Source organism: Sinocyclocheilus rhinocerous, unplaced genomic scaffold, assembly GCF_001515625.1.
Source record: "Sinocyclocheilus rhinocerous isolate Xijiao unplaced genomic scaffold, SAMN03320098_v1.1 scaffold192, whole genome shotgun sequence".
NCBI lineage: Eukaryota > Metazoa > Chordata > Actinopteri > Cypriniformes > Cyprinidae > Sinocyclocheilus > Sinocyclocheilus rhinocerous.
The window spans coordinates 1,128,146-1,147,976 of NW_015627892.1; the positions used below are offsets into that span (position 1 = coordinate 1,128,146).

General features: G+C 38.7%; 1 protein-coding gene across 1 annotated transcript in view; it reads right to left on the reverse strand.

The window, feature by feature from the left end:
* Positions 1-17,585, reverse strand: part of LOC107736883 (histone-lysine N-methyltransferase EHMT1-like) — a 39,430-nt gene extending 21,845 nt beyond the window's left edge. The window contains 4 exon segments of the mRNA XM_016548263.1: positions 232-394; positions 564-1,057; positions 1,481-1,568; positions 17,504-17,585. Of these exon segments, the coding sequence (XP_016403749.1) occupies positions 232-394; positions 564-1,057; positions 1,481-1,568; positions 17,504-17,524 (766 nt within the window). The 5' untranslated portion in view covers positions 17,525-17,585.
* Positions 17,586-19,831: the final 2,246 nt, after the last annotated feature.

Sequence of the window (19,831 nt, forward strand, 5' to 3'; positions counted from 1 at the left end):
TCATATCGGCAGCATATTCGCCGATACCGATATATCGGCGACAGGCTCATATCGGCCGATAATATCGGCAAAACGATATATCGGTCGGGCTCTAATCAATATACCGATATATTGCCCATCCCAAACTTTTTTCATAGATATATGTAAAAAAAAAATGTAAATGGAATACCACATCAAAAACGTTTTAGAGTGACAAGGTTTGTTGGAAACAGTGGTAATACAGTGTATAACCTGTTTGTGGCTTGGCTGGTGTGGTGTTCAGTACAGATGTGGCGTCAGTTTGGCTTTGAGGTAGCGGATTCTGGATTGGAGATGGCTGAGGCTGCACTGTCTCTGGTTTGCCTAGACTGTCATCTTTCACCACGACTGGCTCCTTATTTTCCCTATTCAAAAGCTGAAGGAGGAACAGAAATGCTATTATATGTATCCATGACCATGATTCATGAGACCTAAAAAAAAAAAAGACCAAAACACAGCATTGTGGAATGTTCAGTGCTGAATGCACTGCAGTCATGACTAGTGCAGCTGACGTAGAATTTTTCATTGTGGTAAATCTTCATTACCTTTAGTGTCTGGTTTGAGGCCGGCCTTGACATAGTTTTGCGTGCGCGATGTATTGTTGGTGGGGGTGTATTTGATACTGTGCCGTTTTTAGTCTCTGTTTCTGCTCGTCTTTCTGTTGGGCTCGGTCCTGGGCTTGCACCACTGTTTGAAGAACCCTGGTCTGGTGGTCGCAATTTTGAAGCTGAAGTTGGCGAGCTTTTAGTCCCATGCCCCAATGTGGAACCCCCTATGGGAGACCAGTTAGTCCTGTGTGGGGCTGACACTGTGTTTTCCTCCCGTTTGCTTAGAATATATCCATTACTGCCCACTGTAGAGCCATGGGGCAGCTCAGTCTCTGACAATCCGTTCTCCATGGTTGAGGATCGGGCTGGTGACCCTTGTGCAGACAGGTTCTGTTCAGTTCTCTTTGTGTCCATATTTTCATAGGTCCCATTCAGCTCAGTGGCCTCTCTGAGAGGGTCAGCTTGCCCGTTCGAGTGATCTTCATCTCCTCCTATAAGAAACAGAACAGAAAAAGATTACTTGATTTCACAGTCTTAAGAGTTAAGTAATTATTCCAGGTTCAAAACAAGTCGGCACATAATATTGTTAAAAATAAAAGCAAAATTTGTGCTTAGAATAAAAGTAAGACACTCACAATGAAAGTAAACAGTGCCAGAGACCAGAAGCTAATATTTTGTTAAAGCACTTAAATTAATTCTTCTGTTTTAAAAAATAAAAATAAAAAAGGAAAATTAAATTAAATTAAATGTAAAAAATGTAATGTAAAAGTTTTGCAATAAACAAAACAATTTAAATAAAACACTAAAGACTAAAGAAAAGTCAAAATGTGTTAAGACATGGCTATCAAGAGTGAAACGAGTCAAAACATTTTTTATCACAAATGCTCATGTATTAAAATAAATTCAGTATTTACCCTCTTCTTGATCACTGCGAGACTCTTTTGTCCCCTCGGACTTCATGGTTTCCCTCTTGCCTGAATTCCCATTGGCCAAACTGGAGGGCTGAAAACAAACACACAGTTGCATTACTGGGTTTCCATAACATATGTAATACCATGGAAAAAAGGTTGTATGTGCAAACTTTGAGTATTAAAGTAGTAACAAATAATATGTCTCTTAAAGAGAGGGGAGAGAGTGCATGAAGCCAATTGATGAAACTTTACAATGTCCAAGCCAGGCTGATGGCAGGAATAACCGGTCTAAAACAATTAAAGCGGTAATGAGAATGAAAGCGACAGATCAAATTAAAGTTTGGATCTAAATTAAATGACCCACTGTTTCTAAAAATAGCAGATAATCATTATGGCCACTGCCAAAAAAACACAAACACTGGCGAGAAAGGAAAAAAAAACATGGAGACATCCCTTGGGAATATGAGAGGCTTATCCCAAAGGTTCAGTCTAAACATCAAGGGCTTTGATTGGCTGGGCTTTGAGCTGTCAATCACTCCTGAGTCAAGGTAATATTTTCAAGAGATTCAATATCTCCCAATGCTTTAAGCCATGACTGGTTTCAACCAAAGCCTACGGGTTCATTACGCTTAAAAACTATAACCAATAATCAAAAAAATCATGTCTTTATTAAAAATGAACCAGTCATGACCAGGCCCAATAATATCATGACTTTTATAACAACAACAACATGAAAGAATTAAGAGGAAGAGAGTGGACACTGAGGCCCAGCATGCTCTTGCTCCCTAATTGCACCATTTTTTCTATCTCTCTCGCTTTCATTTTACATGTTCTGGTTGAATTGGTCACTTTCGTTCTTGGCTAATGGTCCACCGGAAGTAGACAGCTTGATCCATAGCTTGATAAAGTCCATGTGGAACATCCCTCCTGCTACGGTAAGTGAAACAAAACAAGCCACAACAAAAAAATCCCTGTTTCAGTAAGTAGATTCAAATCTTCCTGCAAAAACAAAGACAAATTTGGGAAAGTGCTGAGACTTCATGAGGACTTCATTCCTCTCTAACCCTCTAGCCCTCAATGGATACAACAAAAAATAAAGAAACTGGGAAAAAATGTGCCAACATCATGCTGGTACCATCAGATGTGTCACATCCTTGAGATCTAACGAAATCACAAGAAAACGCAACTCCAGAAAGAGTGTCCGATGCCCAGAGGTCTCGTTCCTAAAGACAATGTCCATCTACAGGACTCCCATACAGTCGGACAGAGCAGATCAAGCTTACTTTGGCCTAGGAAGACACCTGAGATCATGTGTAATCCTTTGAGCTACTACTCAACTTACTACCACATCCCAAGTAGCCAGGAGAAACCTGCAATAACGTCAGGTAATCACCTGAATCAAGGATTCCAGCTTCAGCCAATTCTCGTCACAGAAGAAGCATGTTTACAATAAACCCTGAACAGGAAACAAACAGCAAGGCATGAGGTGATGAGATAGACTTGTTGATTTTTTTGTCTGGAAGCAAAGACAGATGTCCTCGAGCCATGCAACTGAAGTAGTGCATCCAGTCTTACTCACACACCAGCTTCCAACTACTGGAGTGAATCTCTGCAGCCAGGCTCAAAAAGGAAGAGGTAGGTCACAGGGTGCAGTAATTACAAGCAAATCCGAGCTTTCTCCCACCATTTGTCCCCTCCCCCACCCCAGCCTCGATCCCCAGACCTCATCTGATTGGCAGACACACCGGCTGCCTTCCGTTGCACAGCCAGAAAATGTCTGCCGCTCGTTGGAGCTGCTCTTGCAACAAAAGAGGTCGTGTGGCTTTCTGTTCCTATCTCTCACCACCAGGGGAGCCACTTCATAATAAGAGTCCCCCCTTTCCCTGCCCAAAGCAGGCAAGATCTGCCCCACTGACACTACAAGGACCCCATCACACCTTATCAAATCAGTCCAACAGAGTGTGGTTAAACTCCGAGGTCTGCCACATTGGGATCATTCTGTCTTACCAGCATTCAGCTGCATCTCTGAAGTCGTCATACCTTGGTTATTACAAAACGTCTTTTGTTTTGAGAGTACCCTTTTCTAAGACAAATCCTGGAACTTGAGCTGTGTTTCCCAACCATTTTTGTCTTCTGTGCCTCAACTGCCCCATCAGTAAGACTCAAGCACCCCTCCATCCACAGTAACAGCAAATTTATTCATGAAAGGAATCCAGATTAACAAGTCATTTGCAGTCTTTGTATAGTCTTTGCATGTAATTAGCACCAAAGCTCAATTTATACAAGCGAAACATACGGTCATTAGTAAAAACGTTAATGAGAAGAAGAGTAAAGAAATATATATGACTGTCTACAAAATACCTTACTACTTAATTGCATTGCTTTAATAAGTAACAATGCATTAACCAACGAATGACAAAAACAAATAAGAAGATTTAACATATTATTTAAATCAACTGACAGTCATAATGTTTGTTTAAAAGGGTTAATACAGCAAAATCTAAATCCTTCAAGTGCCCCCTAGAACCAAGTTTGGATCACTGGTTTAAATTTCTTCAAAAATTAGTTTAGAGCATTATTTTAATCTTATTACTTATCTTAGAAAAACATTCTTAAAGCAAAGAGAGAAAAAAAGAGACATTCTTGGCACATGAGAAAAATAGTCTCCGGAAAAGAAATAGTTGCAAAAAATAACATGTTAGAAAAATACTTAGTTACAAAGATAAATGGTTTCAAATATCTAACAATAGTATAAGAATCCATCATATATAGACTGACACAGTGTTGTCTAGTGGGTCTCAATGGTCAACTAATAACAGCAGACTAGCCAGGTTGACCATTAGCTAGGTTGACTAGATAATCCCATTTTTTTCTTATTTTCTTTTTAGTTTTAAATTTAATTAGCCTGCTATTCTTTAGCTGTTAGAGAGTTTGTATGGTAAAAGTTCTCTCATGGAAAACTGCAACGAGAATAGAGTGATTAATACGACCTCTCACTCAATCTCCCTCTCTAAGACATTGCACTTCATTTTGTTGGACAACTGGGAGAAATGCATTCAGACACAAACACAAAGAGTGTGCACTAGCTTCAATGTTAAAGGGAACTTATAAGCAAACCAAGTTCCCTTCAACATCCAAAACTAAAACCAGTCTAGACTGGCAGTTCAGAGGCCTACACGCAAGAATATGAACAAATGCAAATCTGCAGCTGATTTTCAACAATTTGGCACCATCCCCATGTTGCACAACATCACAGATGCTCTGACCTAACCACAGCTAGTATATCCCGATCTCATGGCATTTCTAGCATGCCTGGCGGTTTTCAGTGCTACCATTCAGTTTCACAGGAAGAGCAACTTGGCACAACCATATAAAAAATAACCAACAACCAAAAAAAGCTGCATTTCCCATCATTTTACATTCACAGAATCTCCCAAAATCATGTCAAGCCCTTTTATGTTATCAATATACTGTAACCATCACCTTGAATATTAACTCCAGTGATCTTTTCATCGCCAAAACATTTTCCAAGCAGACCAGCTGAAATGGATCCCAGATATCAGCTCCTATATTCCTCTCATTGAGAGAAATGCATTTGACTGCGATTATCCAGTTGTTTCCCTGGATCTCCCCCTACAGGCCAAAGAGGGAACATGCTCAGTAGAGGAAAGAGGAGGGAAGGGCCTTCTGCTCCTTTCCACCATGTTGTAACCACAGTGTTTACTGATACGACAAGCCAGACAGGGAATGTTTTCCACTGGATATGGGGTACTGGATTGGGATTTGGGTGGATTGGGGATAGCAGACCAACAGCTATGTGTGGCGAGCAACATTTAGAGTTTAAATTTTAAAAAAATCGAGATATAATATATGATTGAAAACAATCTATATCAAATAACTCCATTTTAGTGGAGTCTATGGAGAATCACAATATCTTTGTAATTGCAGCATTACTTTTCAACTCTCCACCAATAAACCGTTTTTTTCATTCCACATGCATACGATCAGCTTCTCTGGTATCGGCTAAGAATTAATCAGCCACCCGGTGGGATTTTTAAGGCTTGACTTCATTAATCTGAGCTGTGGATTCAGAGGTAAATGGTGACCCGGGTTTGTATCATACCATTCGGTGGCAGAGATCAAAGTTCAAACAACAAAACCCCATAAGGATTTTGTTGACCTCACCTTCCTAATAGTTTCAACACACACCGCAAGCCGAGAGCACAATTTCTTAATGAGGACGTATGAAATAATGAGAGTGCTAAAAATGATTCACACATTCATTTCAGTTTAATATGTGTGCAACCAAACGTCAGAGCCAAAGTGACCGTACAGTGTGTCAGCTGTGGCTGTGACTCACACATGAATGGCAATCAATGAAGATACCAAAATACAAGCCAAGGCACAGGTGACCAATCCATTCAAAAGCAACAAATCAGTTTGCCACACAAAAACACAAAAGGATTTCATCATACATTACAAAATATGGCCAGAATGCATGTAGCACCAAACGAAATGAAACTCAACATGACTTTATGCCGGTTTGGTCAATTCACAGTTGGAGGAGTAAAAATACCAGGAAATAAGAAGGCTGGGGAAAAAACAACAGGCCTCATTTTTTAGTTCTCGCAGCAAAGACTAACCACTAAACTGTGTCATCAGTCTTGTCACACAACCTGTTTCTTGTTAAAGCCTCTCTGCAACTGGACAGTTTCAAATAGTTCTCTTAGGAAACATACAAAAAGCAAGTTTTCAGATTTACTGTTGTCTCCTCGCACTGGCAGCCTAGGTTCTCACAACAGGCCTGGGCCTGCACATTTTTTTCTTCATGAACAATATGTCTATGTTTGGAGGAGCATACTACCACACTGCTCTTACCTTTTCTGCAGTATATTGTATGCATACTGCGAAAATTATGCATGAAATAAAATTACCTACAATATTTGGCAAAATGTGCAAATACAACAGAGCACACAATAAGAAATACTACATCCCACAATGCAATGCCTCTACAATTGACGACCTGCCTTTTCCAGTGTGACAAATCAACCAAAAGTAACATAAGCCATTTGATCTGACTGCCAAAAATTAAAACATTTTTTAGACAAATTCAGATTTAAATAGCAAATTAACCATATTTATTTTCAAAACTGTATGGCACTAGTTTCATTTAAAATGAATGTGAAATCTGACAATGTAACACTAAATATTGAAGCGTTTATAGTTGTATAATGTCTACAGTTTCCAATGCTATTCAAAGTCGGCATGAAGCAGAAACTGTGATCGTCTTTCTGTGATGTATATCCAAGTGAAACAGCTTCTCGAATGAGGAAAAAAAAAAATGTAGGACAGGATTTGATTTTGCCAATCTAGTATTGTTTGGATTGTTCAAATCATTGAACAATACGCCAATACGCCAATACGCCATTGGAAAAGAGATATCGTTATGAAAGCGATTTTTGATTAAAGATTACAAAGGCACAAGAATTAAAAAATAATAATAATGTGCACAGATGAATCATTTATAATAACTGCAACACTCCATAAAAAATAAGAATCATAAATTTAGATTTCATGGTGACTTTATTAAAGAAAACGTACGCAGAACGTTTTGGGATGCTTGCTAGGTCTCCACTCTTTAAAGGCATCTAAAATTCTCTGGATCCACATCAATAAAGACATCAAAACAGGCAGAATGAGCAAATACAAACTAAAAAAAGGTCCAGGATGTCAAAAGAGATGATTCAAAATGAGATGCGAGCATATAAAACTGAACCACCACTTGCTTGCTGCCCAGTATTCAGAAACCACTCCTCTTCCCTTGCTGTATATATCTCTAAAGATTTGTGCCAACAGAAGCAGCAACCATCTGACCACAGACGCTATTAATCCCCAGGATTTTTTCTCAAGACTTCAAACGTTGACTCAGACCTCTGTGAAGGAAGGAAAAGCCACTGTTGAAGGTTTCAAGCTCAAATGGATTTTGACACTGCATGCTCTTGTTTCAGCTGAGAGGGCCGTTGACTACAGCACTGGCTGAAAGCTTAAGAGGAAGACTGGATGCCATATTTCAGTCATTTCGCAGAGGGTTCCTCTCCTCTGAACATCAATGGACTGAAAGTGATGAGATGAGATGAGTAAGTGATGACAAAACATGAGGAATCAAGATGACGAGTCTCAAATGATGCACATTCAGAAGCAGCATGATGAAGAACCCAAGCACTGAATCACTCAAGGCTCCTCCATTGGTTTCATACCTGCTTTCACAACGATGGCCTCCACTGAGGGAGAAAGAGCTTCGAGCTGACTGCTTCTCTTTTCTTTCTCCTCCCGCATGCAAGCATTCAACCGGCTTGTTGATCATGTGACCCAGAGGCTCCCTCTGTCGGTCGAGCTAGCTAAAGCTCACACTGAGCATGCTCAGTCAGTTCAAATTTCAGTTTTTTTTTTCTCCTGAGAGCAGGGCAACAACGAATTCAGGCAGCCATTTCATTGCTAGAATGGAGCAGGAAATGTATAGTGAAGCCATAGAAACATGAAGATCTGCTGGAATCAGGAGCAAGACTGCCTTTATCTGCTGTCGTCTCTCAAGAGGTCTTTATCTCTTCTGAGTCCCTTAGTAGGGCACAGATGTCACAAGAGACACAAGTCCCAGAGAAACCAGTGGCAAAAATATTTCTTAATGTTAGTAGTCAAATCAAAGCTGTCTGAAAACAAGCCGTTTGGTACATTTGTATTTTAATCGGATGCAGAAATCAACACGCTGCTTTATATGGGTTGGTGGTCGAGTAAATGCTAGCACAGGCTAATGAAAAACAATGAAGATTTGATATAGTCTTCACGGATCAGTTTCAATTTCCCTGTCTCCAAAACTGAAATCATTTACATTAAACAAGGGGCGTGTACTGGAGTCCATGAACCTAAATTGACTCTATCAAAAGATACTTGAGGAATAGCATATTTCACAGATACAGTTTCAACAGTACAATCTGGTATATTTTAACCGAATATTTAGACTAGCTCAAGACAAAACAATTTAAATTATGGTTATTTCATTGCGCTATTTCCAATGAAAATGTAGTAAATATCCAATTAAATAAAAAAAATTGGTTTTAAGCCTGCAATGTTCTTTTTGTTTTATACGTTTTATTTTTTAATTTACCGTACTACTTTTTACTCTTTTTTTTTTTTTGGAACAATGTAAATGTCTGTGCTGTCACTTTTGATCAATTTAATGCGTCCTTGCATCATTATATATATTTTTTTTTTAAATCTGACCCCAACTTTTGAACGGTAGTGTATGTAAATGTCAAGTATTGCCAGGAACCATGTAGTGTTTCTCTTCCAAACTGTAAAAAACAACAGATCTTCAGAGCCTCATCTTCATGACAGAAATCTTGCCTTTATCTCCATTTATCAGAGCAATACAAAGCAGGAGGCCTAATCAGTTCATATAACTTAGCTCTGTAACCTGTAAATTGCTTTCTGAAAGAAACCCAGTGCTCTCATACTAACCAGTACTGATATTATAGCAGATTCTTTGGGTATACATAGCTGTTCCACTGCTCTAAATTCTTCCACAGTCCTAAGGCATTTCTTCTACACAGATGCAATATTTATGGTTCATTGCGCTATTTCCAATGAAAATGTAGTAAATATCCAATTAAATAAAAAAAATTGGTTTTAAGCCTGTAATGTTCTTTTTGTTTTATACGTTTTATTTTTTAATTTACCGTACTACTTTTTACTCTTTTTTTTTTTTTGGAACAATGTAAATGTCTGTGCTGTCACTTTTGATCAATTTAATGCGTCCTTGCATCATTATATATATTTTTTTTTTAAATCTGACCCCAACTTTTGAACGGTAGTGTATGTAAATGTCAAGTATTGCCAGGAACCATGTAGTGTTTCTCTTCCAAACTGTAAAAAACAACAGATCTTCAGAGCCTCATCTTCATGACAGAAATCTTGCCTTTATCTCCATTTATCAGAGCAATACAAAGCAGGAGGCCTAATCAGTTCATATAACTTAGCTCTGTAACCTGTAAATTGCTTTCTGAAAGAAACCCAGTGCTCTCATACTAACCAGTACTGATATTATAGCAGATTCTTTGGGTATACATAGCTGTTCCACTGCTCTAAATTCTTCCACAGTCCTAAGGCATTTCTTCTACACAGATGCAATATATGGTTATGAATACATTCAAAATGAGGACTATGAATGCTCTGCACAATAGCTAAACTCTTGTAGCAATGAAATAGGTCTTAAGCACGAAATTCCTTTTGATTTTGCAAGAATCATTTCTCACCACATGTCAAGGCCTCGTCTTGCAACCTTGGCAGGGGCAGAAAAGTCTCTTGATTGTCATTCTGCCAAAAAAAAACTGCACTACTGACACCACCACTGAACAAAGTTTCACAACTGAACCCTGCATAGCATACTAGGAGTTCCACCATTTATTCGCCATTTTGTAGTCACCTCATACCACTGACACAGTCAGAAAGTCAGAGAAACTGATTTCCCAGAAGCCATGATTATCATATTGAGGGCCCTCAAGATCTTTTTTCAAAGAGCGATAACATAGTTTCACATCCTCCAGCTGGGAAATGGCTAAGATGTATGCTTTCCTGGTTTTCTACAGCACAGTGAAGGAAAACAATGAGAGGGAAGGAGGGAGAGTTACAAACAAATAGAAAAGAGAGCGACAGTGTGGCTATTCACTACCCGTTTGGATGGCCTATCTGTTCTTTGCATTTCCCATGATTCTACAGCTTGGTTTTTATCACCCGATCACAAAAGAAATAGCAATATAGCACATAAACACACACACACGCAGAGTTGTGTTTTTAGAATATAAATCCAGATGGCTCCAGGCATGCAAACGAGCTTCTTACAAATGCAGAGGGATCCTAGTATTCACCTCAAAGGAATCTACAACAGGACCAGCCAGCGAAACCAAGCTCATTGCCAGCAAGAGGAGCAGTCTATGTTTTGCACTGCTGATTATAGGAGGCCGATGTCAGCACTCGGGTATCAGGAAAAGCATCAAGGATTGCCCGCATAATTGGCTCGATTTGCTTGGCTACTCAAGTTTATCCCATTTGCAAGTTCTCCTTTTCTGCCACTGAAGACAAATGCAAAAACACTGTAGTAAACCATCTAATAATGCCAATAAAGTTCTTGTCTAAGACTCGACAGGAACTGGTGTTGGATTTTGAGAGGCTTTGATAGGCTTTCTAAGTTGACGACTTGAATGAGTGTTGAAATAAATCTACCCTTTTTTCCTCTAAATAGATTTAGACATTTTTGGGTTATTCATTAAAAAACGTCAAAGTTGATGAAGAAGCATGGTAGGCTAATTAAATATGGTTTTGGGGTACCCCTGAAAAATCTTTCCAAGGAAAGTGTTCGGAGGTCAGATTTGGGATGAGCGCAGGACCAAGTCTTGCAGATCCAAGATTGCTATCCTGTCCAACTTCAAGCAGGCCCGCTCTTCAGATCCTGGAACATGAGCTTAATCAGTTCATCAGAAAGATGACAGATGAATCATATGATATCCAAAATCAGAAGAAAAACTCATTTCCAAGCTACAAAACAGTGGATTTTTGGAGTACCAAGTCCATTTCTTTCAAAAAACCTACAGCAAACCAGTTGGGAGCGCTACTTGCAGCTACTTGGGAGCAGAAATACTTGTTCCTTTGACCACAAAAGCAAAAATGGAGATGGAAATAATCCTGCTTCATCAAAGGTCAAACCCTCCAGCAACATGGCTGTACCTGCCTTAAGCAGTGGTCTTTATTCATGTGGGAGGAGGAAACAAATTACACTCTCCAAATGACTAGCTAGCTTCCCACACATGCACCGTCCCTGAGCACAGGTCACATGATCAGCTCTCTGTAAAAAGCTCTGACATGGCCCACACTGAGCATGCTCAGATGGAGCTCTACTATTCTTCACGAAGAAGGAAGAGCAGAAAAAAACAACACTGCAGCCATTTCATGGAACGGGCTCTAGCTACAATCAATGGGCTCTTTGGTGTGTTTAACGCTGTTACTGTTTCTCAATCTAATACCTTTTTGATATTTCGAAGGTTTCTGAATAGAATGGAAAGCAATACATTAACAGTACATTTTTGAATGCGCATATTTATCAATGTTTCATTGGGGTTTGAAGTTTCACACCTTTGCATTTACATATAAACATGAATTATTAAGCATCAAACTTTGTTTCCTGCAATATAAAAAACAAAAGGGCAAATTCAAGCCATCTGGTTTGGATTTAAGCAAAACACATCCTTGAGCTATAACTGAAACAATGAGGGTTTTTTTTCAAATGCAAAAGAAAATTGGCTGAATCATTTGTCTCTTAAAATGGGTTTCATGTATCTAAAATTTTTTTGTAATAAATATCCAGCTGCTTTGAAATTTGAATGTCAACATGAGTTGTAAATCAGAAATCATTAAAATGCACAGTATCTGGAAATTATTAATTATGATCATTTGTATATGAAAACCACTAAAAAAAAAAAGAATCAGTCAGTTAAGCTATAGATATATGTTTTCAAGCAGGGAAAATTAGGTTGAGACCATTTTCTAATGTAGTTCCCTTTGATCTCCCGAAAGCAAGTGGCTTGAGTAGATTGCTTAACTATAAGCAAACCATAAAACAGCTAAATAAATAAATAAATACTTTTTTTTTAGGCCTGAAATAATCGACCAAAAAAAAGAGCTCCTCTGACAACACATTTCGACTGTGCAGTGTCTATTTCATGCACACATGGAATCCAATTATTAAAATGGAATTTATAATGTAACGTGGAACGTCATGGAATTTGGCAAAATTTGGCTGAATAAATCAAAAGTAGTGCTGTAGACTCTGTGATATTAATTACTTTCTGTGAATATTAGGGGGTGTTTAAAACACCATTTTCAACTAAAAATTCGCTTTTGAAAACAGGTTTCAAAGTGCACATTTTTGAAAAAACGATACCGTTACCGTCTCCATTAACAAAGTGACATGTTAATGGCATGTTAAATACAGCATTTTTAGTTGTTTTCACAAATCTGTGTGAATGGGGATCATTTTGTAGGTGAAACTTTTCAAAAACGCAAATGAATTCCATTCAGCCCAAAGAGAATGGAAGTATGAAATGTAGTATGAAAAAACTGTCCTATTTAAACCAAAGACGTTTGTTTGCTAATTTGTAAGGATGGCCTGATCTAACTATTGTCAGGCTTTTGCATTTTGTTGCAATAAAGGGTTGTCTAAGGCCAGAGTCCCACTAGCCAATTTTGCAGTGGATTTTCAGTTGCAAGTTTAAGATTCATCTACATTACATGTAGATATATTCCAGATAAGTGCGACACAATACTAGAAAAAAATCAGCATTGCGAACATTTGTTTTTCTTTCCGTATTTGTGAAAACAGTGATGTCATGCGCATGTGTATGATGTAGGGCTGTGCAAATAATCGAATGCGATTTTCATGCGCATCTCGTCAGTAAAGCCGGTTCTGTGATTAGTAGTAAATCTCCAGCACGTGCTTTCAGATGGAGCGGCATTTACTACACAGAGCCGTAGTTCACTGACAAGCTACGCAATATACGCGTTCAAAATCACAGGCGATTCATTGCAATTAAATTATTGCCGTAATTTCACATTCGATTATTTGCACAGCCCTAGTATGATGTGATCAGTCTAGAGGGATTCGCGAGTTTCTTTAGAAGGTGGCATCGCCATCTACTGGCCTGGCATGCATAATACAGCGTTTTTAGTAGTTTTCATGGATCCATGTGAATGGGGATCATTTTGTATGCGAAACTTTTCAAAAACACAAATTAATTCCATTCAAGCCAAAGAGTATGAAAGTATGAAAAACTGCCCCATTTAAACCAAAGATATGCATTGTTTAGTTGATAATTTGTAAGGATGGCCTGATCTAACTATTGTCTGGCTTTTGCATTTTACCATACTGGAAAAAAGATACATTGCATTATTCAGTTTTTCTTTCTGTAAATGTGAAAACGGTGACGTCATGCATATGCGTGTTAAGTGGTCAGTCTACAGTGCAAGTTTCTTTAGAAAGTAACATCGCCTACTACTGGCCTGCCATGCATAATACAATGCTTTTAGACATTTTTGCAGATGAACGGGGATTGTTTCGTACGTGAAACTTTTTTAAAAGCAAATGAAAAACTTAAGTTTTAGTACATTATTAGTAAATATACCCTTAAACACTAAAAATACTGCTATTTAAATATCTGCTTGTTCTGCATGAATAAGCGGCACAGTTTCGTCTGCTACGCAGGTATGCATCACTCATAGTGTTTTCTAGGGCTGCCCCCTAATAGTCGACTAACCTTTAATCGACGAGAAGATGCTTGGTCGACCAAAATTTTATTAATCGCTTAGTCGCAGAAGAAGAAAAAATCCACAGGAAGTGGTGAGGTCACGCAGTCCTTGACTGACAGATCGTTAACGGCTGGATTTTGTGGTAACATCCAAACGCTCGCCTATCATTCATTGACCTCAAATATGGCTTATCATCTGAAATATGTTAGTAGCAACTTTACATGGCCGCTCAATCTAATGTTAACCTAGAAAAATGTGCGCTATTCAAGTGTCTGTCCAGAGTGTGAAAGTGGAACAGTAGCGCGCTCATAGCATGATAGATGGAGGCGCCGGTGCAGTCACTTGCTCTTAAAATACTCTGTCATTTTGGTCATACAGATAAAGAGTAATACATCTTTCGAATCTGTAAAGCCACTACGTTAATTTGTGTGCACTCACTATAACAACAAAACATTGCGCTTTTGTAAAATAATGAAAGCAAACAGGATGCGCTTTCTGCCGTCTCGGCCTCTGTGAACTTGAGCACGAACTCAGTGTATACTTACCTTACAGACATGAAAAAAGATATCTATAGAGAGTGAAATGTCTACTTTCAAATGAAAGTAAAATAAAAAAAAATCTCAGATTATATAGGCTAATCCGTATGAAACTTGCATGCAGGCGCATCCACTACTGTGGAGATGACGAGTCAGTGTCACCGAATTCATCTCTTAAGCCGAAAACACTAGTTTATCAATAGATTATTAAAATGTTAATGCAGTTTAATCTTACTGTTTTTCCCTGACACATTCATCATCATTACTTCTGCCGGTGTGCTGTGGCAAGCTTTATGCGTGCGCTTGAGTGCTTATTAGGCTATGCAGGCTATTAAAGTCTCATTAGCATGATTTAAATGATGTATTAATAAACGTGCAATTAGTCGACTAATGCCTAAAATGGACGATTACTAGTCGACCAGAAAAATCTTTAGTCGAGGGCAGCCCTAGTGTTTTCAGCATCTACCATCTCACTATATGAGGAAACTTCACATGAACTTCCATCTCCAGAGCTGCTCTGAGAGCATTTCACTATTGAATTTGATAAAAACTAATGTGACATACACAGAGAAACTCAAATGTCTTCACTACAACCCACCAAAATAAAGCTTGGTTTAACTTGAAGAAATTCTGGCAGAAATATATTACTATTGTCCAGTAAAATGTACTTAAAATAATAATAATAATACAGTTTATTAAAATATCACACCACAATCTCACACAATTTTTCATCCAATTACAATTAGGCCTATCTTAAGCCCTATTCGCACGGGATTAGTATTATCTGGGGACCTTGTGTGATTTTGAAATTCCCCCCCCCCCCAACATCTGAAGTTCGTGTGGTGCATTCGCACGGGATAAGCGAAGCCTCTGATTTTACTAGAATTTACTGACTTATCTCCCGGATACCCGGATGTCAAGGCTTTAAGAGTCCCGTTCTATGGTCCAGATGGATTTAAAAAAAAGAAACTAATATAGTTTCGTGCGCTGTGTCATTTACATTTCACCAGGTTAAAATAATAATTTGTGCGCACGGATCTGCGCTCGTTTCTACCTTAAATTGATAAATGAGGCCCACTATGTCTATACACAATACATTTAATCACACAATTACAGAACATTGCAACCACCTCAAAGTGATAGTTCCCCAAAAAAAGAAAGTTTGTCATCATCATGTTGTTCCAAACCTGTATGACTTTCTGTGTTCTGTTGAACTCAGAAGAAGATATTTTAAAGGGGTCCTATTATGCTCTTTTACAAAGTCTTGATTATGTTTTGGGGGTGTACTAGAACATGCTCTCATGCTTGGTGGTTCGAAAAACGCATTATTTTTCACATAATTTACATTATTACAATACCTTAAAAAAACAAAATATCTCCCTTTGGAGTGGACTTTGAGATTTGTAACTTTCTAGATCTTTTTTATGCCCAAACATACACACTACACACTGACTAAAATTTAAAAAGTGAAAAAGCATAATAGGACCCCTTTAAAGAATGTTGAGGGCAAAACATCAGTATACCCCACTGACTTTCATTTTATGGACAAAACAAACGATGACAGAACTTTCACTTTTGGGTGAACTATCCCTTTAATTGAAAATCAAATTGTTAAGTGTCTAAAGATTGCCACCCCTTCTCATGAGGTTTCAGCCTCGTCAAACAAGTTTTTTTTTCCACTGAAAATTCTTCCCCATGCCCACTTCCTTGACTTTAAGCCAAAGACACCCATGTAGATCCGTTTCACAAGACATAAAAACATTTAGAAACAACGTCAGCTTGACTCAATCACTGGATGCAGTGAAAACTCAGATAACAATATCTACCTGAAACTTCCACACTAAAGTATGGCTTCATCTTTTTTGTTATCTTAATTAAAAACATTCAACGCAAGAACACTGCAAGGAGAAACTTTTAACTTGATGTCTCCTACAGAGCATTCCTCCAACAAAGGCTTGCATTAAAGACCATGCTGTCATGCACCTTTATAGCCTACATGTTTTCTCATTCCGTCTTTCCTACAAGAGACGCTTGAAACCGTTGAAAAGACCCGATCACAGGGCTCCCCCTGCCGGTGAACAAGTGCAAGTTCTCTCCAATGGATAAACGTGGTAATGTGTTTTATTTCCTCACAGTACTCCATATAGCGTGCACCTAAACACCCTGCAGACATGGCTGTCAGTAATAAAACTGCAATTCAGTTTCATCCAATATACTAAATATCTGAGTCATGCAAAAAAAGACTAAAACATTCCTGAATACCTCCTTCTATGAATATGACTTAACAGGGTGGCTCCTGTCAAAAAAATCTTAAAGGAACGTATAGCCTACAGGATTTTATTTGGAATTTCGATCATAATTTGGAACTAATTCTTATTAATATTTTTTAAAGTTTGAATCTTGAGATAAAATTACATAAGGGTCTTTAGGATAGTCAAGATTATTACATAAATTCCAAACGGATTCCCTAGGGAATTTTACCTAGGGTCATAACTCTCCAAAGAGCAAACGCGTATCTAAAATCCTTTTACATGAAACCAATGTAACTTCATTTTAACCACACAACACTAATGCTGACAAGTGCTTTAGCACCAAGTAGCTCTTAGCTACAGCTTCCTGCATGAAAGAAGCTACATACTACTGCTTTTATTGAAATATTCCCAAACAAAAGGGAAATGCCGTTGGGTGCTTGGCTGAGGCACGAAGGGAAGCGTTTGTGGATGAGGTACAATAATATAACAGTATGCACTGCCGCTGTATTTACAATAGCAACACAGCAGCATCTGAAGCCGGATAGTGCCCTGGAACTAGCATAACAGCAATCACCTTGCCGTGTACAAAGAGCACAGGCGAACTGTGTTCAGGTTTCCAGGCAACAGCAGCCGCACCGCAAAAGGGGAGGCCGCCCCATTATTTCCCTTCACAAAGCTTCACGAGCACTCACTCGCACAAAAGCACCGAGTTTTCACACTGAAACAGACCGTCAGGCGGGAAACCTGCCCGGGATAGCCACTCAAACCTTCAACCGGCCGCTCAGTATGCCTCAAACGGTTTGTCAATCAGTCGTTGAGTCAAACCGACCAAACCAGCATGATTACACAGATAAACAAAGTTACATGAATCGTTGCTCTGCTCTTACCTCAGTTTTCATTGAAGCCATGGCTCCTCACCCCGAGACCCCGCCCCCTTATGCTTACGTCACTGATTCACTTTCTTTCAGCTGTGTGGAGTAGTGAAGTCCAACTCATTTCTGAGAATCGGTTCGTTTAAACGGTTTCAAATACACTGATTCATGAGTCTTTTTATTCCACTAAGTAATTACGCCATCTACATGCAGCAGCAAGCTTTTAGTTGTCCTCACGCTACTGCGGAACAGAGGGTGGCCCCACGGGACCACTTGCTGAGGGCCCCCAAAACACTTACACGCCCCTGGATAGGACAGCGCCAACACGTACCCTATCTCCACAGCCTATCTCTTCAACAAGCCGACGCGCAAACTTCCGCAAAAGAAACTGAAAGTCGCAGATGCGCGATCTTCATTACAAGTAGTAAGACTAACTTATCTTTCCAGGTATGATGCCGCTCTCTCTCCTATTGCGGTCTTTGATCTTGAAATTAGCTGATAATGAATAAAATGCAGAACATATCTGTTGCTTTCGTTGACGTAGGCCTAAACTCCGTTAATTTTTCATATAGCGCGGGAATTTACGATCGGATCTATATCCGTTTTGCAGAGACACATTTATGTGGCCAAGTGTAGCCTAAATGGAAGCGTTTGAACAAATCAGATAACTTATCCATCAGAGAAAACGCATTAAGTGACTAGGTGTAAATAGGTACTAAATTAAAACGTTCCTGTTTTAGCCTATACGTTTTTAATTAGGCTAAGTTTTATTACTATCTGATGCCGCTCTCTCTCCTATTGCGGTCTTTGATCTTGAAATTAGCTGATAATGAATAAAATGCAGAGCATATCTGTTGCTTTCGTTGACGTAAACTCCGTTCATTTTTCATATAGCGCGGGAATTTACGATCGGATCTATATCCGTTTTGCAGAGACACATTTATGTGGCCAAGTGTAGCCTAAATGGAAGCTTTTGAACAAATCATATAACTTATCCATCAGAGAAAACGCATGAAGTGACTAGGTGTAAATAGGCCCTAAATTAAAACGTTCCTGTTTTAGCCTATACGTTTTTAATTAGGCTAAGTTTTATTACTAGCGCTTTACTTTTATATGTCCCATTTCAACTTGTTGCAGCCATGATGCATGCAGCTCATAAGATAACCATTTAAAATCTAAATATTATTTGTATTCACTGAAAGGATATGACGTTCAACATTTCAACATACCAGTCGGGTTTAAGCTGGTCTCCCAGCCTGGCCGAGCTGAAAACCTCTCTGACAACAGCCAACAGGCCAACCTGATCACAAAACCTCCGTAGGCATTTTACTTAGCAGGGAAGTAATTTATTTCTGACCACCCATTAATATTCTCCATGCACATTTCTTTCTGGGTGCGTCACTCCATCTTTCTCTGGCTTTCAGAGTGTCTACCATCCATGCTGACTACACACCATTGTCCATATCCTTATGTGGCACTGTGATTATGATGGATTGGGATCAGTTTCTATGGCAACAGGGAAGAGACAGCAGGCAGTGTTGGAGGTAGCTGGCCACCTTGATCTTTTAACCCCTATTTCCTTGCGTTGCCATCCAGAAAACTGTGTAACGAGTGAGAATCATTGAAAACAGGCAATCAATCGAAATTATGTTTATTTAGGTGAATTTATTTAGGACTACAGAGCAACATAATGTGATACAACAAACTGTTTCATAACCATTACTAATGTGATTTTTGTCACTGTGTAATTTAAAATGACTGTTTCAAGGATCTCTATTTTTTTTATCAATTACCCATCAAAATATATTAAAGGAAAACTTCACCCAAAATGTAAAATTTGCTGATAATGTATTCACCCTCAAGCCATCCAAGATGTAGATGAGTTTGTTTCTTCATTGGAACATATTTGAAGAAATTTAGCATTACATCACTTGCTCAACAATGGATCCTCTGCAGTGAATGGGTGCCGTCAGAATGAGAGTCCAAACAGCTGATAGAAACATCACAATAATCCACACTAATCCAGTCCATCAATTAATACTGTGTGAAGTGAAAACCTGTGTGTTTGTAAGAAACAAATCCATCAAGGCTTTTTTTTTTACTTGCTTCCTTTAACCGTTGCTTCTGGCTAAATTATGAGTCATTTTGTGCACATTTTAATTTTTGGGTGAACTATTCTTTTAAGAAAGTAAATAGGATCAATTCTGATTTCACACTGAACTGATACGTGAGCAAATAAATACTTTCATGCATTTTAATCACTTTTTATGAGTAAGTAAGCACAAGTAATTAAAAAAATTAGAAATTTAAATGAGCAACAGCTTGGGGGGGGGGGGGGGGGGG